This window comes from Malaclemys terrapin, chromosome 4 (assembly GCF_027887155.1).
Source record: "Malaclemys terrapin pileata isolate rMalTer1 chromosome 4, rMalTer1.hap1, whole genome shotgun sequence".
Lineage (NCBI taxonomy): Eukaryota > Metazoa > Chordata > Testudines > Emydidae > Malaclemys > Malaclemys terrapin.
In genome coordinates, this window is record NC_071508.1 from 73655626 (window position 1) to 73681239 (window position 25614).

The 25614-nt window shown below is 44.8% G+C and overlaps 1 protein-coding gene across 1 annotated transcript in view; it reads left to right on the forward strand.

Moving 5' to 3' along the window:
* The window catches only part of TRIM44 (tripartite motif containing 44), a 96711-nt gene extending 71315 nt beyond the window's left edge, over positions 1-25396 (forward strand). The window contains exons 5-6 of the mRNA XM_054027072.1: positions 15964-16087; positions 19336-25396. Of these exons, the coding sequence (XP_053883047.1) occupies positions 15964-16051 (88 nt within the window). The 3' untranslated portion in view covers positions 16052-16087; positions 19336-25396. The remainder of the gene's footprint in view (positions 1-15963; positions 16088-19335) is intronic.
* The last annotated feature ends 218 nt before the right edge of the window (positions 25397-25614 follow it).

Below are 25614 nucleotides of genomic sequence, written 5' to 3' on the forward strand. Positions count from 1 at the left end.
CTTTACAGTGTCTCTGCTTTGGAACAGAGGTGGGCAGGAAGTGATCTGTGGCGGATCCCCACTCCTCCAATGAAAAGTACCAGCGAGCCAGAGCCTAGTTCAGTAGCTAGGAATATTAAGAAAGGCTAGCTATTTTGTGGTTAAGAAGATGTGGGGGGAAATGTTTAGGTCTAAGGGATTTGGATACCCAGATCCTATTACAAATAGTGGGAAATGAATGTTCGATTTCCCCTAGGCGGTTTTAAAAATTTCAGTCTTAGGCTATGTCTCCACTAGCACTTTTGTTAGTATAACTTGCGGTGCTCCAGCTGTGAAAGAAACACTCCCTTGAGCAATATAAGTTACAGCGACAGAAGCCCTGGTGTAGCCGCCAACATAGCTCCTGCCAATCGTTGGGGGTGGCTTAATTATGTCGACGAGAGAGCTCTCTCCCATCAGCATAGAATGGCTACATCTGAGATCTTACAGCAGCGCAGCTGCATAGGTACAGCGCAGTGCCGTAACAAGGACGAGGCGAGTGAGGCACTTGCCTCGGGCACAGAAAGCTGGGGGGAGGGGGGTAGAAAGCGGTGGAGAGAAGAAAAAAAAAAAACAAGCTGCTGGCAGCCACAGAGATATTTATAACCCAGGTGATCTCCGCCCCCCGCGCCTCCCCCTGTTGTCCCCCGCCCTGACTTGCTCCCCACCCGCTCCTTCCCGGCTCCGGAGCAGAGCAGCTCCATGCTGCCTCCCTGCCACAGGGTCCTAGTGCCCCCCCCATCTCGACTGCCAGGACAGACTGACTCAGAGCCTGCCCTTCCCCCTCAGACCCTTTCATTTTCCAATGGGACCCTCCAGCAGCACAGGGGCCCCCCTGCCCACAGTCACCGCTCCTGCCCCATGCTGGGCAAGGAGGCACCCCCATCCCTCACCCCCAGTGAAGCTACAGTCAGGGGCAACAGCAGGGGAGGAGGCGCACGCAGCGCCCCCCGGCACCCACCACGGGGGAGGCGAGGGCAGGGCCGGCTGCCGGGTTTTGGCTGCCCCAAGCACCCAAAAAAAAAAAAAAAGCCGCGATTGCGATCTGCGGCGGCAATTCGGCGGGAGGTCCTTCACTCTGAGCGGGAGTGAGGGACCGTCCGCCAAATTGCCACCGAATAGCTAGACGTGCCCCCCCTCTCCGGAGCGGCCGCCCCAAGCACCTGCTTGCCAGGCTGGTGCCTGGAGCCGGCCCTGGGTGAGGGAGATTCCTGGACCTGAGAGGGGCCCTAGGAGCACATGCAGTGACAGTGGTGGGGGTGAGCTTGCTGCTGGGGGGGCAGGAAAGGGGGGCTCCCCCAGAGCTTGCTGCTGCCGGCAGGGAAAGGGCTAGGGGGAGTCCTCTCTGACAGCCTGCCTGCACCCCAAACTCATCCCCAGCCCTGCCCCACCCCAGAGCCCACACCCCCAGTCAGAGCTTTCACCCCCCCACCGCACCCTCTGTCCGAGCCCCTCCAGCACCCTAAACACCTTATCCCCAGTTCCAGCCAGAGCCCTCACCCACCACACCCCAACCCTCTGCCCCAGCTCTGAGCCCCTCCCACACCCCAAACCACCTATTCCCAGCCCCAGACAGAGCCCTCACCCCCCACTCTCCTACTCTTGTCCTGAGCCCCTCCCACACCCCAAACCCCTCATCTGCAGCCACAACCCACAGACCTCACCCCTGCACCCCATCCCTCTGCACCTCTCCCATTCCCAAACTCCCTCCCAGAGCCTGCACCCAAATCCCTTGCCCCAGCCTAGGGCCTGCACCCCAGACCTCCTCCCTCACCTAAACTCCCTCCCGGAGCCTTGGGCAGGTGGAGGGGGGGCGGAGTTTGGGCAGGGGTGGGTTCTGGGCACCACCAAAATTTCTACAAACCTGCCACCTCTGATCCTGCCCTGCAAACCTGAACTCCCAGTATTCTCAAGACACATGCTGATCCCTAGTGGCCACTGCTAATATCCAGCACCTCTCTCCTCTCTTAACCTGTGAGTCCCTCTCTGGATTGGAACTGGACTGGAACCAAAGACCATGTTGGAAGCAACATTACCAGCCCAAGAAGTCAAAAATCATGAGTTGACCCCCCAAAATCACAGGCTCTACCACTGCCCCTTCATTCATTATTCGGCGGCAGGCTCTTCCCTCCGAGAGGGACTGAGGGACCCGCCGCCGAAGAGCCAGCCCTGGGGGAGGGCGCAATTTTAAATTCTTGCCTCATGCGCAAAAATACCTAGTTACGGCTCTGGTACAGTGGTGACACTGTAAACTCTCTAGTGTAGACATGGCCTTAGATAGCAGAACAATATTAATTACAAAAGCCTTTGGGAAATTAGAGCTAAGATCTAAGTGCAGAATAACTGAAGGGCAAATCCTGAAGTCCTTACTTAGTATGTAGTTGGGGAAAAAAATCCCATTGAAGTCAATTGGAATTTTTTGCTTGAGTAAACATTAGGGTTTAGCCAGTATAACAGCAGGCTCATGTTTCTAAGCAACCCAGGTGAGAGACCTTTCAGGCTAAGCAACAGACTTGACTGGTGCTCTCTCTCTCTCTGTCTCTGTTGGAGTGGGTATTTCTCTTGAGTGGTATAGCTGAATCCTACCAGCAGTGCTAAATGGCTTTCTGCTATCGTACTCCATGCTGACAACTGCACTAGAAATTCCATGTATTGACTCATGAGTTACAGAAAGTGGGCCTGAGTTAATGTACTCTAGGTCAGTTATGTGCCCACAACTAATTGTGGCCCTATTTTATTGCATTTTCAGTTCATTGTGATAGAGGAAAAACAACTTTCTACCATGATTTGCAGGCATACACTGGTATTTAGTCACCTAACTCCTAATGTTTGCACCCACAATTCAGTCTTGACCAATCATTATTTAAATTAATGGAGATATCCTATCTCCTAGAACTGGAAGGGAGCTTGAAAGGTCATGGAGTCCAGCCCCCTGCCTTCACTAGCAGGACCAAGTACTGATTTTGCCCCAGATCCCTAAGTGGCCCCCTCAAGGATTGAACTGACAACCCTTTAGCAGGGTTTAGCAGGCCAATGCGCAAACCACTGAGCTATCCCTCCCCCATTTATTAAAAATGTGAAGTAAATAGTTGGCTATTAAATCAGATTCATCATTCGGTTTTTGCATGCAATGATAGCTGTGCATGTAATTTGAATGTATGATCTAGAAATGGAAAATCCATTTTTATTTATGGTCCTAGATGTAAAGTACTCAAGTTCTGAAATCCCTCCAGATGGCTCAATGACCTGTCTTTTTTTCTTCTCTTGAGAGTAGCGTTGCCCTCATTAGTGAAGAGTGGAGGAAGAAAGCTCCCTTTTAATAAAACGGAGAGTGGAGGACTGTCTTCCATTTGTGTCTAGATCCTTCCTCCCAGCCTACCTTCATGATTTTCTTAAGTGTGTTTTAATGGCTGCTTGACACTAGAAAGAGATTCCCTAGTGTGAATTCAATTTGTCACCCCTGCTTGCTGCCAGAAGTGACCTTGTGGCTTGCTTCTCATTGTGACCTGCAAAAAAAAAAAACCCTTTGCTTTTGCAGAAGTGCAAGATAATAGCCAGATTCATTCATCCCTGTGTAATGGCAGAGAAGAAGCCGGTAGCACCTCTTCTATTCAAGGGTGAAGGGGCTGGTACAGCGCAGACTAGTGCAGCTGTGAGAGCTGTCCTAATTTGCGGCACTGTAGCAATGACCCCTGTGGTCCATTGCAGGGTGCAGAATTGCCAAAGCACAGGCCTGCCTGAGAACTCCCCCTGGACCAGGGCTTTCTGTAGGGGGAGCTGGCTCCAGCAAAGGTCTGTATATGTTGCAGGTATTCCTTGAAATGGTGGCCTCCTGGGCCCTGTGCATTGGCTTCGGTAGCAGAAGATGACCGCAGTGCCGGTGTGAATTTCTCTGTTACTTACTGGGAGATAGGAAGAGGGCTGGAGGTTGTTCTTTAACTTATCCTAGCCCCTATGTCATGGGCATACATGCAGTCTCACACAGACTTAATGATTTAATGAGCAAGAAATGGCCAAAATATGCTACATGCCTTTGAGGCACTCCTTGGGTTTATGTGACCATGTGCTATACTGGGACAGTAACCACTGAGTGCGTACTTGGCAAGGTGGAGAGAACTGAGTGATTAGTGCAGGTCGGACTGTCACGTGTTCAGCTTTACTTCTGTGATTTTTCAGTAATAATGTGCTGTGCCACTTTTTTATTATGTCTGTAAGCAAGAAGTTTTTAAGTGAGGTAAAAGTTGGGGTCTGCAAGACAAATCAACCTCCTGAAAGGGGTTCAGTAGTGTGAAAAGGTTGGGAACCACAGGTTAGAAGGCCTAAAGATAAGAGGGGGAATCTACCTTAGTCTCTAGTTCAATAGCTGCTATATTTCTTTCCAGAGGTAACTGCAGATCAGGGGTGGATGACACAGTCATATAATTATAATTGTACTCCGTTATACCAGTGTAGGTCAGGAGTTCATTTTACTGGTGTATCTGAGAGAGCAATGTGGTCCACATTTTATACTGCACGCTGGGATCCTGAGATGGGGTGAGGTTTGAGTAAGCAGGGCATTTACCCTATTTCCCCAGTGAAATGAATGTGCAAGTATATTCTAACCCAAGATGGTAACAGTATTGGATTTCTTACAACCTTCATATTGGAAGTATCTTTTGATAAGCCATGTAAATAAATGAACACCTGACAAGTGGTAGATGAATAAGTGGAACTGATGGAGGTCCTGAGGAGATTTGGCATTTGTGCGGGGAGAGCCAGGTGCTTCTCTAGTTTAGGATGGATGGCAATCCTTGAGGAGTTCACCTAGCTTTGTGTAATAATTGCTAATCTTGTCTTCATTCCCTCACCCCTCTTTCTATGGTATATTGTCTTTCTGATGTGGCTCACATCATGAGGTTTCACAGCTACCCAGAGTTTAGATTTTTATGGGGGAAGGAGATAACTGAGGGTGAGCCAAAGGCTCACAATCCCACATGTTAATTGGGAGATGGGAGTCACCCTGTCTACTCCTCCCTTCTTATTATATGGCATGGGAACTTTCCTGAGGAGCAGGATAATATTTTCACAAATTATTTGGCAAACTGAATTAAACAACAAATTCAAGAAAAACCCCTTTGATTTTTTAAGAGCAGAAAATGAGGAATTTGTTGACTTGATTATCCATTATAAACTATTCCTTGTACTTTAGCCCCTTTCTGGGAAGAATGGTGTTTGCACCTGGCTCTGGCTAACACTGTGGACCTAAGGTCCTACATTCTAACCTCTACCACTGTGGAAACCTGTGTGCTGAAGCATGGTTCAGAAACACAGTTGTCACATTTATATGCTGGAAATCACCAGGTTCCCAAAAACCACAGAAATTCCAATATCTGGCTAATTGGTTGAGTCCTGTATCCTTCCCTTAAATTGCTGGACATGTATAGAGATATCAGCATTCTTTCTTCCTCCAGGCTTTGTTCTCCCGGATACAGCATTTCAAAATGTTGAACACAGAATTTAGAGCAGCACATTTTACTTTTTGTGAGAAATTGGACATGAATGGAACAGAATAGGGCCATCTTTCATGAGGCAATGAAATGACTGCCTGGCAACTGCCTCTTGCAAGTCAATTTTGTCAGGGAGCAAGGCTGAATTCAAACTAGTTTGACATCTACAGTATAGTGAAATGATACACTGTCCTGAGAGGCAGGCATTGGCACTGGAGATGTATGTGGAGAGAGGGTGCAGCTAGTGGCATTGTGAACATAAAAAGTGCTCGTTAATCTAGCTTCAATGTTTGGTTCTCCTTGATAACAACAAGAAAGCTTAAGTGGTGGCGGACTTTCCATTCTTGAGCCCTATTTTCAGTCTCTTGGACACTCCTCCCCATCTTCAGTTTCAGGTAAAGCTTGTCATGCTTAGGGTTACCATACGTCCGGATTGTCCCGGACATGTCCGGCTTTTTGGGCTCCAAATCCCCGTCCGGGGGGAAATCCCAAAAAGCAGGACATGTCCGGGAAAATCGGACATGCGGTGCCGGGCCGGCGGAGCGGGGCCTGGCCGGGCCGGGGGCTCGGCCGGCGGTGCCGGGCCGGGGGCTCGGGGACCTGGCCGGGGGCTTGGCGGCTCGGCCGGCAGTGCCGGGCCGGGGGCTCGGCCGGCGGTGCCGGGCCGGGGGCTCGGCCGGCGGTGCCGGGCCGGGCCGGCGGCTCGGGTGCCGGGCCGGGGGCTCGGCCGGCGGTGCCGGGCCGGGGGCTCGGGGGCCGGGCCGGCGGTGCCGGGCCGGGGGCTCGGGGGCTGGGGGCTCGGGGGCCGGGCCGGCGGTGCCGGGCCGGGGGCTCGGGGGCCGGGCCAGGGGCTCGGCCGGCGGTGCCGGGGGCCGGGCTGGGGACCTGCGGTGCCGGGGGCCGGGGGTGGGCCATGCCTCCTCCCCCCACACCGCCCCTTACCTGCTTCAGGCTTCCCGCGACTCAAATGTTCGCGGGAAGCAGGGGAGGGGGCTGAGACTTTGGGGAGGGGGCGGAGTTGGGCCGGGGCCCGTGGAGTGTCCTCCTTTCGGAGGCACTAAATATGGTAACCCTAGTCATGCTTCAGCTCGGTTTCGAAGTCAGTTTGATTTGGGGAAAGCTCCCTTAAAAATCTATTTGACAGTGTTGAGTTTGGCGCTTGGGAGGCGGGGAAAATGCACATTTTACAATTAAACTTTGCAGATGCTTTCCTTCACACATTGGTAGCTAAAAATGTGTTGTAGCCTGACAAGAACATAGTCCCATGTGATGAATGCATGCTTTCCCTGGTTGTGAAATACCACCATTTCTCGTAAGAGAGCTGTAAGTATTGAAAGAGTGTACTTGGTGTGGACGGCACATTATTTTCCTTAAGAGTTGTAATCTACACTGTGATGTGGTGATTCCCAGATCCCTAAGGGAGTATGTTGAAATATATAAGTAGGAGAGGGGGAAGGAGCCATTTGTTAAATTGGTATTTGGATGCTTTTGAAAATTGTACCTGATGTCTATTGGCAGGGAAAGGATTCCAGTACCCCTCTAACCAGAAAAGCCTGCTCTATACGGTTTCTTTCAATGATAAAAACAAAGGAAAACCTGGGAGTATGGTGAGGAAAACAACAGATGAAATTTAAAAAAGCTTTTTTTTTTTCTCTCTCTCTGCAAGCCCAGAGTAGTGAATGGCAATAACTAGACAGTGTTTAACAGACTTGTTCAGCCACAGCTTTATTCTGTGCTGTCCCTCCCTCAACCCCAGAAATATTTTCCCTTGGCATAACAGTTGGGGTGAAATCTTGGCTCTATTGAAGTAAATGGTAAAACTCCCGTTGACTTCAGTAAAACTGGAATTTCATCCCAGACCATTTTGTTGCTCAGTCTAACATAATGTCTGCATTACAACTTTAGTAGTATGAGGAGACCCCATTACAACAGCAATGCTCTGTATTGCTATCAGGATGTTAACTGTCCTCACACTGACATGACCATGGCGTTTGCAGAGTTCAAATAGAAGGTTTAAAAGCTGAATCCTGTCTATGCTACAGAATAGAACAGCATTCTTACCATGTCCCTTGACCTAGTTCTCAGAGCTATCATGGCTAAGATTGCTTAACAACCAGTCTACTGCATTATCTTCTTTCAGTTTTCTTAATAGGTAGATGACTGACATGTCAACACAAGAAATATCACACCAGTGAAGGCAAAATTAATTTCTGAGGCCTGGATCATTGTGTCTGAGGAGAACGAGGAAAGAAAGCATGATTGTCCAAATAGCTCTTGCAGTCTCTTTCTCTTCAGCCACCAGTCTGTGGCCTTTGGCATTGGAAAGAGTAGGACGATAGTTTTAGGTAACACAAGCGTAAAGATTTAGGTCTTGTTATTAAGAACTATTAAAGTACAAGGTAACCCAGCAATGCCAGAAATGTACTAATGAAGCTGCAAAAATTAGAACTAGCTTATTAGATCATTACAAAATAAACACCTTAACTGCTTAACTGCCTCTTACAAAAACAAATTTCACAGCATTTTTTCTGTTTGAAAGGTGTAAATTCAGTGCACTTTTATCACCAAGTTGCATTAGAAACAGCAGAAGGGCTAAAAATAGTTTCCTATATGGGTGGCTTTAGTTTTTCCTTTTAAGTAGCTTGATTTTTTTCAAAGCCTAGTAATCTTTTTCCTCTTCTCTAAGCAGAATGATCTGGTCCATCCATTAGTAACCGATTGTCTCTTGTCATTTACTGCACTAGTAGAGCTCTCATTTCTGTCCCTTGTTATGTTAAAACGCCACTTGGGTATATTGAGCACAGCATCCATTGGAAGGAGGCCTGTAAATTCCATCAGAGAATTCCAAGACATGCATGAGGCTGAAATCTCCCACGTAAAGCCATTAGAGTTCATGTATAATTTACTTTTTATGTCGCTGTTTTGGTGCTGTGAAATACCTTTAACAATAACTTGCTTCCTTTAAAAACATAGTGATGTCTGTAGATAGGTAACATGCTCTTGGAACAGTGAAACCATTTGCTGCTTCATTAATTTATAAAATCTCCTTAATTATAAAACAAACAAAAACCGTTTATTTTCCCCAGTAGCCTGAGAGAGGAGATTGTCAATAGATCTTGGCTGCTTTGGACCAGGAGCAGAAGCACAATCCAGTGTTTAGATCCTACTGAGAATACCTGTTCCCTAGATGTACAGATTTTTGAACTGTTAGCTCAAGGGTCCCATCTGATCTCAAATATAGTGTTATCATGCAGAGATGCTGTCTATACTGGCCTTTTAGACCTAAAATTTCCCTCCAGTGCAGGTACGTAGATGGTGTCAACAGTAAGAGTAGTAGTGTAGACCAGCTGCTGCTACTTTTAAATGTCCAGTCTTGCTCCAAGCAGGTCTAGACAATGTTGGCAACTCTCAGGGTCTTGTCTACACTAGAGCTCCCGCCAGTACAGCAGTGGGATATTTTAAAAAAAATTAGTCTAGTATAGACTAAGCAAGGGGAAGTGGAGATCTCTCCAGGATTCAAGCTGCATGGGACTTTATCAACTAAAGGGAGCACCATGGTGGGGAATAAGAGGGTTGGGTTACAAAAAGCAATGGCAAGTCAAAATCAGGAGTTTACCTTGCAGCCTGTATCCCCTTCATTAAAGGGAGATGTAGGATCGGGGTTGACCATCTTTCTGGTGACCTATGTGAAATGAGTCTGTGGTTTTTCTTTCGTTCTTAGTAGGAAGCTCATCTGCATCACAACTAGCCCCCACACTGTCAGTCTTAGCAGAGAGGTAAAAGATAGAATGCAGACTGAATTCTCCTGTGGGCCGTAGAGGGGTTCCCTCTAAACTAGGACTGAGGACATGCCAATGGGAGAGCACAGGCACTGCTGTGGGGGAGCTTGCACTGCTGCTGTACGTGTTCAGTGAACGAATCGAGGACTTCCTTCCCGAAGGTGGTCGATCTCAGCTCTTTTCATGATCCCTGAATTCACTGAGAGATCTCAGCCCAACAATGCACTATGCTGTTGTTGTGGAGGATGTGTCTTACTGTGGGGGATGGCAAAATGGCACCTGCACGGAGATGATTGTTATGTCAGGGTTGTGGTACTGCAGCTTTTAGGAAAATAGACCTCAGCCATCCATCTGTCTCAGAGGATCTTGCATGTCTGCTCTCTTGATCTCCAAGGGAAAACCTCAGGCAGTGAAAAGTATTCCAAGGTCTCCCTTGCTTCCTGCTTCTTCTAATTTGCATTCTCAGAAATGAATCAAAACTGTGAAAGGAGTTTGTGTTTGGTCCTATGCTTTAAAGGGAGGGGAAGAGCAGGGAGAAAAGAGATGAGATATATTTATAAGCCAAGAACAGACTTTTCTCATCTGACACTTCAAGGTCTTATTTGAGCAGACAGTCTGGTGAGAAGAATAGTTACATGTGTGTCCTACTCCCCCAGGACCTTAATAATAAATAGTGATGTTATAACTAATACTCCAAGAGATTTGAGTGTAATTTTTCTGTTTTATCTTAGTCTCTTGCTGTGTATATGTGTGCTTTTATATTGAGCTGGCATCTTTACGTATTGAAAGGGAAAAAATGAAATGAAATAAAATGCTGGTTTGGTCAGATGACAGTGAGTTTGATTGGAGACTTATCCTATCTCCTGTCTGGGCTGTGTAAGTCTTTGCCTGTTAGGGGCAAATGAATTTTAACAAAGCCTGGCACCATAGTGCCAGCCACTCAGGGAGTCTTTTTTTTCTTTTCTTTTCCTCCAATGGGGAAAACTGTCCAGCAGGCAAGATCACTTATGAACATTTGTACTGCAAAATATCTAGAAATAAAAAGGCAAAGAATTAGGAGAGGCAGTGTGTTCCAGTGGCTAGCACAGTGGCCTGGGAATCAAATGACCTGGGTTCTGTTCCCAGATCTGCCACTGACCTCAGGCAATTCACTTTGCATCCATTTCCCCTTCCCCACTCCCACTTCTTCTCTTTGTTTATTTAGATTGTAAGCTCTTCAGGGCAGTGGCATTCTCTCCTTATGTGTTTGTGCAGTGCCTAGCACAGTAGAGCCCTGATGTTTGTTTGGGGCCCAGGAGTGTATAGTAATAAATACAAATAGGTGGGGAAAGCACTGAAAATTCCCATTTCTGCTTTTCACTTTCATTCTAGGTGACCATTTGCTTCCAGGAAATGTGTGTGGATATTATATATATTTGCATAAAGAAAATACATAATGCCTGAGACTTAATACAATACTTTCCATTCCAGTGAGAAAAAAATGGTGATGTGGAATTTTTTTTTCACTGACATTTAGTGACCGTTATATTAACAAAGAGTACAGAAGAGATTAAGTGGCATCCTTGCTAAATCATGCCTGATGATGTCATCTTCCCGCATCCCAGAATTTTAATTTCGCTAACCATGTGTGAAACTCTCTGGCAAAGGGGGAGCCAATTCTGCAAGCTGAGGAACCTTATCGTTCTTGGCTCGTCCCCTAAGATGCTCTTCCCGGTGATATACTCATGACTGGCACATGTGCTATCATTCCAAGCGCTCTCCCGGTTGTGTATAATGTGTAAAATGTTTGTGAGAGCCCTGGAGTTTGGATGTATTGCATGAAACATTCTCTGTCTACTTTTGAAACATCTGTGTTGTTGCTGCCTCCAGCAGGATTGCACTGCAAGTGTTCCTGATTATTTAAAACACAAACTGAAACATGGGACTACTGAACCTCAGTGGGATAACTTGGTTTTTCTATAGGGTTGGCCAGCCTATTGGTTGGTTTTCCCCCTCCCTAAGAAAAGGTCCTCTGCTCTCCAAAGGTTCCTTCTACCCCCTTCTAACTACTGACTTCCCCTTCCAGCTTCATATCATGCCAAACGCCATCCTAGAATAGGGATGAAGATCTGGCTCCTTCCTAAAACTAGAAAAAAATATGGAGCAATCCTACACAGGCAATGGGTTGAATTAGTTTCAGTAAGTAGATCTCCCCCATTTCTATTATCTATGTTTGAAGCTTGTCTCCAAATTGGCTAGAAGCGATCACTGTGGTGTGATATGAGGCGCATTCCCTTCCTCTGGGGACTGAGCGTCCTGCCAGCTAGGGAGAAGAGGTTACTCCTCTTCTCTCCAGCTGCAAATACACCCATCCCAGGAGAGGGATTGATCTGATGGAATTGAAGAGATTAACTAAATGTCAGCCAGGTCTAATCAGAGGCAGATAGAACAGGTCAGGTAGATTTATTGGGCACATGCTTGAATATGACACTTTAATGGGGCCAGCCTTATGAGATCACTGGTTATGAGCTGTCTTCTATCACCTCCCTTTGGGAGTTGGGCCATCAGTTCAGACTTCACAGGACACCAAGAAAGTGAGGGGATTTTCTTCAACCACCTTTAACTGAGGGCATCATGCACTCCAGGACCCTCCTCCTTCCAACCTGCAAACCCTTGAAAGAAAAGTTCCATTAATTGCTGAGTTTGCCCTTTTTTCCCCTCCCACGGCCCATCCAGCTCTTTTCAGAAACTGTCCCACCCTCCGGTTGCAGACTCTTTCCCCCCCCACCTCTACATTTGTCTCAGCAGTTGTCTGCAGCTGTGCCTCTGTAGAGACCATCACTCTATTGATGTCTGCATAAACTGGGAGATTGTTCTCCCCCACCCTCCCGCCGCCCCATCTCCTTCAAATGATGGATAGGCTGCAAAATAGACTGTGTGGAAGTTGAATACACTGGGGACACTCTCAGCATGCCTCACAAAATGGAACTGAGTTCCTGAGATTCCCACTGCTTTAGAGAGCCACTCTGCTACTGCTTAGCATAACTTCTCAGGATAAGCCTCAAGTATTTCCTGAAGACAGCCTGTCACCCCTCTTTAGTGGGTTACCTTGGTGCTGCTTATTTGCATGGTCATGCATGCAATATTTTTATGTGTAAAGCACCTGCATGCCCGCCCAGGCTGCTCAGCGGAACTACGCCAACCATGTAAAAATATGACCAACAATATAAAGCTCAGAATTAAAACAAACAAAAAAAAAATGCAACCTAAACAAGAACATCATCTCCAAATCAGGGAGGGCCTCACATGTGTAGCGCATGCTTAAAATACAGTATGACTCTAAGCAGGGATTTATTCTGCACTATCTACACCTGTTTCTACAGTAGTACAGACTGCTGGTGTGTGGAAAAGCAATTGCCATCCTATGTATATACACACACACGTCCAGCACAAAAACATGATAGAGTACAGCAAGCACTTTGTTGGAGGTAATGACCTGTTGCACGTAAACAGAGAAACCAATTTGCGTACAGCTATGTACACACACTTACACAGTAGAGGTTTTATATGCACTGTGTATCCTGCATGACATTCAATTGCTTATACAAAATGCTAGTGCATTATAGCATATGCTCACTTAGAGTGGTCTGAAAAGTCTCTTGGTTTTAAGCAATTGTTAGTTTTTGGCTTAGTATGGCCTGAACAAAGGATTGGGAGTCTAGCTTGCTGGATTCCATTCCAAACTCTGCCACTGACCTGTTGTGTGACCTTTGGCAAATCTGTTAATCTCACATTGCTTCATTTCTCCTATCTGAAATGAGCATGGTGATACTTGCCTTTCTCATAGGGCTGTTGTGAGGTTTTGTTAATGTCTGTTGAGATCCTCTGATGAAAGGCCCAACAGAATTGCAAAGGTGGTATTATTATCTTCCAGGCTTCTCTTCTTTTACAGCTACACGTTCACTTGCAGTCAATATCTAATTATTAGCACAGATTTCAACAACTCAAGATGAGCCAATAGGACTCCGTTCTTTTGTCCCCTCACAAAGAGGAATGCTCTTTCCAAACTTCGGCACGTGAGCCAACTAGATGAGCTTTTGTATATGCTGAGGACAACTTGACAGCAGGGATAGAGGACAGAAGCAGAATGGGTGAACTGGTCTCCCTGGGGAAATGCTTTTTGCAGAACCCTTGATTCAGTGTGTAGTGCTCTGGGGTGTGCTCTGAAGGATTTCAGTTTCTCATCTGGGTTGGTAATGACTGAAAGTTGTGATCATTTGATGGCTGTTTTGCTGAACCTCTGTGAAATGATTTCTTGCAGTCTCAGTCCAAGTCCCAATGGACAAGTAACCACATCACAAGCCACTACCACACATGGCACTAGTTGATCCTTGCTGGACATATCAGCAGAGACCAAGGACTGGATAGACCCTGGACACTGACATTCACTTTCCCTAGCAACATTCCCTGCTGCTCAGGATTGAGGTGCGCTGGCCGGGCCCATTGTGGGGGAAGTTTACACTGCTGTTGCCTATGCTTCCGCCTGCTTTGTGAATAAATAAATCTTCAGTCTTCAGGGCTGGCTGTCTAGCACCTTTCAGGAGCACAAAAAGAAGGACCAAAAGAAACAAATGAATTCATCAGCATGAATTAATTAGGAATAGGTTTTAAGATTGCTAATTGCCTCCCCTTGCAGCCAGTACTCATGTAATGGAAGGGGAAGGGTGTAAGAGAGTGCTGTCCTCCCTGATTAGCTGGAGATATGTCCCCTGCTGTTGCCTGCCATGCCTCTACTAGTTCCTATTTTCCTTTTCCTGAGGGCATGTCTACAAATAAAAATTACAGCTGTGCCGCTGTAGCACTTCAGTGTAGGCACTACCTACACCAACAAGAGGACTTCTCTCTTTGGCATAGGTAATCCACCTTCTCAAGAGGTGGTAGCTAGGTCGATGACAACCTAACACTGTCTACACTGGAGATTATGTCAGTGTAGCTGTGTCTCTCGGGTGTGGATTTTTCACATGCCTGAGAGATGTAGGTATGCCGATGTAAGTTTCTAGTATAGTCCAGCCCTGAGTTTCCTAAGCAAGGAGATGTACATGTGTCTTGAAAGCTGCTCACAGCTGGATGTAGAGTTCAACACATTGCCACGTGAGCAGATGTCTTATGCGGATGACAGATTAGTGCAGACGTTCACAGAGATTAATAGATTTAGCCAGTATCCTTGGTTAGAGTGTGCATGCTAGTTTCTGGGTTGTTTGTTACCGATTTCATAGTGAAATAAGATTTCCCTCGTCCCCACTGTGACGACACTGCTCTTCCTGCCTGTTTGTGTCAGCAGGCAGCTCCGTCTAATCTCTTCATTACTGTGTTGTTTTTTTATATTAGTTTAGAAGAGTACTAGTCATTTATGGTGCACCACTCAAAGTACAATTCCTAAGGACATTTACCTGTGAGAGAGATCGTTATCACTGCATAGAGACCCTAGACAGACAAACTGAGCTTTCATTTTACCGGCATTAGTGAGCAGTGACTGGAAAGCCAGGCTGAGCATCTGTGAAAGCAAAGGGGGTCGTGAGGTTGTGAAATGCTCAAATATCGCACTGTGCACAGCTGAGCCAGAGCATCAGGAGACGTGTGAACCCATTAATCACTGCAGGCAAGCTGCCAGCTCTCTGACTTTAATTGGGGGCCTTCTAATATTTAAGCTGATTTTTGGGGGTAGGGAGTACTGTTAGAGAATTTCATTGCCTTCCCAATGAGGCTGTCAAGACACAATGAGGTGTGAACTTAACTCAAGTTTGCCGAGTGACTTGCAACTACTGGGGGAAATAATGTTACTCAGCACCATTTTCTTTCAGAGATTGCTGTCTCGGCAGCACGTTTAGATTTTTGTATATTTATCTCTCTCAATTTCCTAGCCCTCTATATCAACGATTTACAATCCACTGCATTTTTATTAAAGATTCTCATGGAAGGAAACTGCTTTGGAGAGAGTTGCTTTTCAATATCCCTGCCCTGAGAAGAGCGGGGAGAGTTGGGAGGAAACAGTTACTTAACAGGGAGCGGTGGTTTGGGAAGTGTGTATTTTAAAAGAATGGTTGAAAGTGTATCTCATAAATTCCACCCACTCTCTAATAGAAGAGGGTGCAGGTCTATATAAATCAAAATACCTACCTGGCCATGAGGACTATGTGACTTTGCACTACAGTGAAGCATTTCAAGAAACCCAGCTGCATTGTTGCAAGCAAAATAGGGATGCACCGCCTTTTTGTTTTTAATTGAACAGAAATCGAGCCCTGATTTGTCATTCCATGCTGTATATCTTTTCTCCCATGATTTTTTAAATGGCAGTTCTGTGGCATTTGGTAACATAGTGCTACGACCTGGCTAACCCGTATTCCCAAGAGTATGCAAGACAATGAGCCTTGAGTCTGATATTGCACCGATGTTACCCCAACCTTTCTTCTTTGATTTCAGTGATGTTGCTCCTGATTTTACACTGGTAAGTGTGAGGAGAATCAAGCCCTATGGATGCAAGCTTGCAGTTGTATAGCTTGTACAACTGTTACAAGGTGCAGCCCTGTGTCCAGAGGAAGGCTTCTTTGCAGGTCATCTGTCATGTGGGGGGAGTCCTTCATTGGTGTATTGTTTACGTGGGCTCTCAGCTCTTTCCCCATCTCTGTTTTGTTTGATTACAGAGCTAATCCTTTCCCTCCTGCCTCTCCTTCCCGAGGGAACAGGCGATATGATGACAAGGACCCATCATCAGCTAACGGGCCCTGCTGAGACAAGACGGGTTTGGCTGCAGTGGAGACGTTACAGGTATTTTTCCTTTCCTCATCAACTGCTACCTCTTAAATTTACAACACAGGTAAAGGTAGGAAGGCCCATGCTCCTCCAGTGACCTCCCACACCCAAATGACGGCAGAGAACTGACTGACTGGGGATAAGGCCCACCTGCTCTGAATGGAAGGACAAGCTAGTTTATTTTGGTTTTTACATTGCACCCCTCACCATGTATCTGAGCAGCCTCTAGTGATACATTACGCAGTGTGACTGGCCCATGTTGCCTTCTCCAGAAGAAGGTAAAGTCAATTCTAAGGTCTTTTGAAAATCTCCATCTAAGGGGCTATATTATCTAGGCACTCAAATTCCATTGAATTTCAGTTTGGCCCATTGAAAATCCCAACTTTAGCCAGTATGTGCTGGGTGAAAAAAGTCTCAAGCCCAATATGGCAAACAAGTTACTGTTCCATTGTTAAAGTCTGAGGATCATCTGTTCACCATATTGAATCATCTTACCCTGTTTTATATTCCATCTCTTGGTAATGCTAATAGATTTCCTTAAACCATAGTAAAGTTGATTCATGTGCTGGGAAAAAGGCAGCCCAGACGTGGTTGATTAGTCATATTTTCTTTAATCTATTTGGATTTTCAGCCCCACGTTCAGTAGTAAAAGCAAAGGGGAACAATAAGATCTTGCTTTGGGTTTCATACCAGTGGGGTCCAAGGACACAGTTCAAACTCTGCAAGGCTTCTGGTGGGAGTCTTTCACAAAAGACACTTTGTTCCCTTTGGGACAGATGCCACCAAAGAGTAGTTTATTTCGTAATTATTTTTCCAGGGCCTCACTGTTTCCAGCTTGCTCACAAATACTTCACATAGAGATTTGCCTGGAATGGCACGAAGGGGGACCGACACTGGGGATTTGCTTTCTATGCATGGCATGGTTTGCCCTGTCTGCATGAGCTCTTTCTTGTTCCTAGGATACACTTGCTTGCCTTAATTTATGGGGCTAGTTTCCCCGCCCTCCCCTTTGGCTGAGATGTGTTTTGACTTTCTCACTAAGCTCCTTTCTGTGCAGGGGCAAAACCACTAGCAATTAATTTAAGTGAAATGAAAATACAGTCCTTGTGCTCAGGTAGGGTCTGGGCTTCTGCAACACACTCCTCCTGCTCAGATGCAAAAGGAACCTCATGTTTTGTTCAATGGGAACCCGTCTGAAAAGCAGAGCGCCACTTGTGGGGGCTGCAGAAGGACTCTGTTCTCATCAGTGTAGGTTGAAAGATGTGAACTACAAGAGTGATGGCATGTGAACTAAGGAAAGGAAAGAAAAGACCCATTGGATCAGACCAAATATCCACCTAGTCCTCTCTCCCAATAGCAGATAGTTCCAGATGCTTCAGAAAATTATATAACTCCTCTCCTTCCCTTGTGCCACAGTGGCTATTAATAATGGAAAATAATCATAATTACTCATAGCTTATAAATAAATGTTACCAAAACTAATGATGGATGCCACCTATTACTAATAAAAAGGAAATTTACCTCATTCTGCAGTGACATTCCAAGGGTTGTGGGGAAGGGCAGTTTCTTTCTGACCACTAATTTGTGCTCTGAAGCATGAGGCCCTTGTAACTCACTGCAGCTGGTGTCATTGCAGATCTTAGGCTACATTGCAAGTGAAGAGCCTACAAAGTCTCTATATCCCATGACCACTTATCATAAGTCACATTTAGAATACATTCTCCTATCTCCTCCTCCCTCAAAGATCATCACCCCACACAATCATCAGCTCTTTGAATCCACCTCAATCTGCTTGGAGCAAGAGTCACTCTTTCTGTCTAGTTTCTTTCTTACTTGTGCTATTTCTATTTCATTACTAGTAAAATCGCTTGGACCAACAATGACTAACACAGATACAGTAGAAAATGCAGTGAAGATTCTAGGGACCACATTACATTTTCTGTACACGATAAGTAAAGTATTACATGACTGCTCGTCTACCCCTCCTAACCTCTTGAATAAGAGGAGACAAATACCAGCTCAGCTGCATGCAAGTGACACCTGACAGAGTTTAAAACTTTAACTCATAATGTATATGGCTATACCAGTGGTTCCACAAAAAATAGATTTCCGGACCTTTAACTTCAAAAGGATGCTCTTGAAACAATTGACATAAAGGGCTTCTTAATCTAGTTTAAGTTAATCCAGTGCTAGCTGGATATGCAAGAGTGACAGCTTTGGAGACTGAGTTTATCTATCTATCCATCCACTCACGAAGCAGGTACAGCACAGGGAGAGAAATTGCAAGCTTCCTCCAAACTGCCCCCTATGGGCTAGTTTACACTAGAATCGCTACAGCAGCACAGCACAGCAGCACAGAGCTCTCCTGTCGACATAAGTATTCAACGTCCCCGAGCGGCGGTAACTATGTTGGTGGGAGAGCTTCTCCCACCAACATAGTGCTGTCCATACCGGCGCTGAGCTCAGTGTAACTTGCAGAGCTTGATCTTGGGACCTTTGGGATCAGACCTTCACTAGAGCCACAGGAGTAACTCCCGTAGCTGGTAGCAATAGTAGGCTGTTCCCCTACTAGTGGCTTGTCCACTGGTGGACATCAGTCATGCCCTCTGCCAATGTATTATATATGCTGTCTGTCCCTGTTCGGTCTAGGGCTGTCAGTTCAGCCCCTTTCACCAATACCAATGCCTCTAAATCAGTACTTCTCAACCAGGGGTAATCATAGGTCTTCCAGGGGGTACCTCAACTCATCTAGATATTTGACTAGTTTTACAACAGGCTACATAAAAAGCACTAGTGAAGTCAGTACAAACTAAAATTTCACACAGACAATGACTTGTTTTTACTGTTCTATATACTATGCACTGAAAAATAAGTATAATATCTATCTTCTAATTGATTTCTTTTATAATTACATGGTAAAAATGAGAAAGTAAACAATTTTTCAGTAATATTATGCTGACACTTTTGTATTTTTATGTCTGATTTTGTAAGCAAGTAGTTTTTAAGTGAGGTGAAACTTGGGATATGCAAGACAAATCAGACACCTGAAAGGGGTACAGTCATCTGGAAAGGTTGAGAACCACTGGTCTAAATGACAGAAAGAGAAAATGTTCAGGGTTTGATTGTGTTTAATTCATGTAGGCTCTTACATTCCAGCTGGGCAGACCTATTCATCATCATGAGCCATACATTTTCCACCTGTAGATCACCTGCCATTTCCCTGTTGTTCCCTTACTAACAGGAAATATTCTTTTCCTTCACAGAAGGATCCTCTCCACACAGACTCCATGTGATGATGAGAATGCAGGAAGAGTGTCTTAAGTCACACAACTGCAGCACAAGCAGCAGCAACTGTTTCCTCCCTTTACTTTGCTGTGTCTATGGATCTCCTAGATAAAAATGTGATCCTTCCCCACACCTGTCCTTTGGGAACACACTTACTGTCACGCCTAGCAACATATTTGCCAATCCGCCTTTTCTTAGGAGGACAAATATCCTGCAAAGATATGACGCTGGGCTTTGAAAATGTGGAGCCAGTAATTAAAATGAAGAATGCAGTACAGTAGAAAGTAGAAATGAGAGTCTAAAAGCCACAGTGGTGTTTTTACTGATGGGGGTTATTGAAGACTTCAGTTTAATAATTCAGTGCAGCTAAGATTAATAAATGGTATGAGGTGGAAATGGTCTTTCAAGAAGAAGGATTGGAGTGGTATGTTAACTGTTTAATTTAGTGTGTTCTGAAAAATGCTGTATGAAACACTGTATAATAACTGGGCACAGTCCTAAGGTTTCTCAGCCTTGTAGTGGGGAGAATGTGTATCATGAATGACGTTTATGCCTCATGAGTGAGGCTGTCTGAGCACAAGCTAGAGAGTCACGAATGCCAGCTCTGACACTGGCTTCCCGTAGGGCTTCCTGCAAGTCTCTTCATCTCTCTATCTGTAGCATGGCATTGACTTTCATTTTCCAGGACAGAGGGCTGCCACAGGGAACTCCCATAAAGCGCTCATCTTCAGGTTTCCCACTTGTAGCAAGTCACAGCCCCTGAGCACTTGATATATTGTCATTCCCTGCCACCCCTATCTTAGCCTCTTTGCTCCACCTGTCTGTAATGTCAGTGAATTCCAGTCCTGCTTAATGAAAGGGCTTCAGGAAACGTAGGGTAAGAAGTTAGATGGGGGTCTATGCAGCTTAGAGGCTCATTCTGCCACCACATACTACAGGTCATTGGCCCAGATCTACAAAGGGACCTAGGTGCCTAAATACTTATTCATTAGGCCAGAGAGAGAAAAATGACAGTCGCCTGGTGGATACGGGTATCCAACAGGGTGGTGGGAGACCCAGAGTCCAGTCCCCCTGCTCCAGTGAACTTTTAACTTACCCAAAGTGGAACAGCTTCAACAGGAGAGATTACAGGAGCCCCTGCCCTCCCCATTAGAATATCCCATAGCTCAGTAGTTAGAGCACTCTCCCGAGAAGTGCTTGTCCCTGTTCAAATCTTTTCACTCCCTCAGGCCAAGGAGGAAATCGAACCTGGCTCTCCCACATTGCATCTAACCATTGGGCTAAATGTTATAAGGGAGCTGCATGCCTTGGGAACAATGAAACTGTCATCCAGTATGGGGAGGCTCATGAGAATAGTGACTAGACCCTTCTGAGGAGCTGTGAGCTCACTCCTGTGAAAGATAAGAATGCCTAAAAGCCATGCCTTATTCAGGCCTCTGATTCATCGAGGTACTTTTAAGCAGTGAGCGGTCCCTTGACTTCCTCCTCCTCCTCCACTGTTCTCCCATTCCTCATTCCAAATGTCTCCTGGCCAGTGTTAAATTGATTGATTGATTACCTTGCTACTCTAGAGAAGATTTGGGGAAAATCTTATTTCCTGGCCATACTTAAGATCTTTTTATATACTACAGCCATACTGCTGGGGGTACAAGTGATCTAATGAATTTACTGTCAGGGATGTGGGATGTCATAATATGCATGCACATGTTACCCTGGCCTTCTCAAACATGTGCCCATATATTCTCCAGGTACCTCTTGCACTATCATACATTTAGTTTATGCCGCTCAGTTTGTTTAGTTTTGACTTAAATATAAACAAACCAATAAAACCTCTGCTTTCTTTTTCCCATTTGATCATTAATTATTATTGAAGAACTGGGCCAAATTCACTACTGATGTAAACCGATCCAATTCCATTGAAGCCAGTGGAGTAATCCTGCTTACAGTAGTGGTCAGTTGGGCTCCATGAGTTCAATGGTGTAGATGGAATTAATGACTTCCTAAGGTGCAGTATAATGTGTCAGTTTCTAGAATAGCTTGAAATTGAATATCAAGCTTTGGGAAACAGATGGGTTACTGGTAGGTATACATATAGCAACATCAATGGAACCAGGCATGTGCATAAGGGAAGCAAATGTGGCCCTGAATCTCTAAACAACAGAATCCATCCAGTAAACAGGATTGTCACAAATCTCAGAATTTCACAGGATTGTTTTTATTATGATTATTATTTTTTTAAACAGCTCCCACGGGGAGGTTTTTTTTTCCTCTTCAGCAGCACAGGGTTTTGCAGGCTACACCATTTAGATAGAATTCAAGCGGAAAAGATACTTGAATCTCTGAGTGAAACGAATTTTTACTTCCTAAAATTTTTTTTTAAATTTGCATAAAAATGAAGACCATCATCCAGAAACCTGTTATACAAAACTCAATAATCTAGACAGAAAGAGGCACTGCAATATATTTTTGGAAAGGTTTCTGATCTCTTTTGCAGTCGCATGCTGTCTAGGACACCTGGTAAAAACTTGAAGAGGGGAGAGCATTAAATACAGAGCAATGGCTTGTACAGAATGGCCCATGATTTCTGTTTTATGCATTTGATCAATTTAAATCCTGTGATATTTCCCATGATTGCTCCAGCAGCTTTCCATAAGCTACACAGTGCCATATTAGTCCTTCAGCATAAGAATTACATTGTTCCCATTTTGTTCTTAAGCCATACTGTGGAAGTGCAGATGTATTATTCAGATTGGATTGAATTATGTTTTGATTTGACATGTGCTGCAGTGCTCACAGAAATACCAAGTAAGCCTTTATCAGGGGAGCAGGTAACAGCTTCTGTAATGAATCAGGAGCTGAATAAAGGTGACTGGTTGCTATCCAAACAGAAGAAAAAGTTCCTTTTTAGCATGGCTCATTAAAATGATGGTGCACCCAAGTGGGTAATAGCAGCAGAAGAGAAATCCTGTAGGTATCAGGGCATTAATACAACTACATTGGAAAGGAATAGCTGAAAAGACATTTAATTCCCATTGCTTTGCTCCCCACACTCCCTGTGTTTTAAACAAGTGCCTCTGCCACTGGGTTGCAAAGATGGACAAATCAAAGTACTTTATGGACATAAATTAATCTCAAAACTACATTTATCTCACAACCTCCCTGTAAGATAAATTATTGTTATCCTTATTCGACAGGTCAGAAAACTGAAGCATTAAACAGCTAAGTGACTTGGCCAAGGTCCCTCAGTGACAGAGGGGGGAATAAAACCCAAAGCTCCTGACTGTCTAGTTTTCTAACCACTACCCAACAAGATCATTCTTGTGTGATTCTCTTCCCTGCAGTTTGCATTAATAGGAACCTTGCTGTATCCTGCCCTGAATGTGTAGTAGTTAATGTCTGATGCAGTGTTTAGAACAAACACACAGCATCTAGGCCAAAGGATTAAAAATATTAAACTCATGGACATACTGGAAACTCAGCTGATGTTAGTATGAAGCATCTTTGGCCGTCCAGATAGTGCTGTATATTTTTACATAGACATTAGGCTTGTACCATTGCAGCCTTAAATATAGTTGCAGGTATTTTTCTCCAACCAAGGAAAGCCTGGCTCCTATTTTTGCCATTTATGCTAAAATGCATAACGCTAAAAGACACTCCCGTCAATAAGGCTGCTTATATAAAATTCCCTTTGCTGCAGTTCCGGCAACAGAACCATTGCATTATAATAGAGGTTTCAACTCCCATGCTGCAAATATTGCACAGCTTTTGGACAAATCTGTCTTCCTCATTTAGCTTTGGCTCCTACGAAGGAGGATGATTGGAATGCCAATTAATCTCCATAAAAGCCACAAATCAAGCCCCGTCATAACTAAAGAGTGCTCAATGTGGTGTCATCATTACTTACCTCTGGGTGAACATGAGAAGTGGGGCACTCAATCCGGGCCTAATTGCAAGTGTCACAAATTACTTGTAGTTGAGAGATTAGCTCATTAGTTGAGGGCCTTTTGCACTGGGAGCCCCAGAAATTCTGATGCTATGTGGCACTGCAGGAATGGAGTGAGAAGAAAACATGCTTCTGAAGCACCCAAAATCACAAACAGTAGGATCTCTCTTCAGGTCTTGCTGTGCCACTCTGATGATTAGCTAAAAGAGGAGAGGATTCCCTGGGTAGAGCCTTCTCTACTACAATCCATATCCCACCATCTATCTTTATTTAGGCCCTGATTCTGCAACGCTCTTAAGCCTATGCTTAACCTCAAGTATATGCTTAAGTCCCATTGAAGCTAATCATGTGTTTAAGTGCTTTATGTAGAAACTACCACTGATTAATAACTACTCTTGTTCAGTTGCCAAATGTTCATCACACAAGCCACAGGGGAAAGCTATTACACATGACTGCCTCAGGGCTTCTTGAAAATTAATACAATTTGCAGTTTCTCAATGAAAAATGGCATGGCTATTTTTTTTTCTCTTTCCAGATCTTTGATCAGTCAAATCAGTTTCCACTCATTTACTTTTGAGGAGGAGGCATGCTTTGAGTATGCACCTGGAAGTCAGGACTTTGAGTTCTAATTCCAACTCCGGCCTTAGGCATGGCATGTAACCACTCAGTGCCTCAATTTCCCCATTTGAAAAATGGGGTTAATGATAAAAGGGTGTGGTGGTAAATTCTGTTCAAGTGCTTTCAAGATGGATAACTATGTAAATGTTTGGTTTGCTTTTTGCTATCTAAGTCTTTTCCTTTCTTCAGTCTCTTTAGACAAAAATCATACATGCCTCAGGCTCCACAGAGTAAAGCTAATTTTTTCATAACATGATTGTTTTAAAATCCTAATCTATGCCCAATGGCTCTTATTTTAATATAGTCCCAGGTTAATTGGACTGGAACATATGTATATTTGCCAACAAAGTATATCTAAAATGTTCTCTCGTTAGTTATTGAGAAAATAATCTGCAAACAGTCATAACTATGGTCCTTGTCCTACAATCTGTTCTGTACAGGTGGACCTCGGTTCCCATGCTGACCCCTGTTGATGCACATGCACAAGCAGGGATTCACACTATTTGATCCATTTGCAGGACTGGGCCCAAATTGTGAAGTCCTTCCTTGCTTTTCTGTCCTTTTTCAGGCAAACATTATTAAAGGGAATTTGCCTGAAGCAAGGCTACATGTCAGGGTGAGGATTTCAGGACTTTGACCCTTGGTGAGGGCAGATAGGTGCCTCAATGGGAGTTAATCACCTAGGTGCTTTTGAAAATCCCACAAGGCACGTAATAGTTAATGGAGATATCCTATCTCCTAGAGCTGGAAGGGACCTTAAAGGTCATCAAGTCCAGTCCCCTGCCTTCACTAGCAGGACCAAGTACTGATTTTGCCCCAGATCCCTAAGTGGCCCTCTCAAGGATTGAACTCACAACCCTGGATTTAGCAGGCCAGTGCTCAAACTTCTGAGCTATCCCTCCCACTACACCTTTATGTTCCTAAATGCCTTTAAAAATCTGGCCCCTACTCAACTCACATATACAGTGCTCATTGGGGGGGGGGGGAGATAATTACATCCACACAGAGGGTCAGAAGGCACCTATTTGCATTTTTAGGCACCTAACACCTGTTGGTTTCAGTAGGCATTAAGTACCTAAATACCTTTCAGGATTTGAGTCTTAAATACCTTTGGAAATCTGGCTCTACGTCCCTTCTGTGTCAGGTTGGGCTGTTAGACCTTGTTTACTTGAAATATTTAAAACAACCCTCTTTAAAAACAACACCATTTGTAGTATTATATTTCAATTACAAAGCTTGTTAAAAGGGGGAAGGATCTGTATCTCCAAACTGGAAAACCAGACAGTGTCACATTGGTTTGATTTTTGTTTTCAGGAGAATGCAAACATTACTTTAATGTAAAGGACAAATCAAATCCCATGAGGTATTATCGACATCAGCACTATCACAAGGGAAACCATGCAGACTCTGTTTTAGCTTAGGATGAGCTTTGTAATATACATAATTCTTAATAAACTGGAAATATTGCTTTTTTTGCACTTTCTGGGCTCTGTGTCGTAAATCCAAGTTCTGTTCTCCAGGAGCATTATTTCTTAATGGTTTAACGTTGCAGATGGATGTTTGTTGCCTAGACCAGCCCAACTAAAGAGAAAAAGTGAGTCTGCAGCCTGAAGAGACTAGGCTGAGACTTTTGGAAGGCAGCAGAGCTAAATGGTGACAGTGAAGCAATCAAGTGGTCAGTCTTAGTTACTGGAAA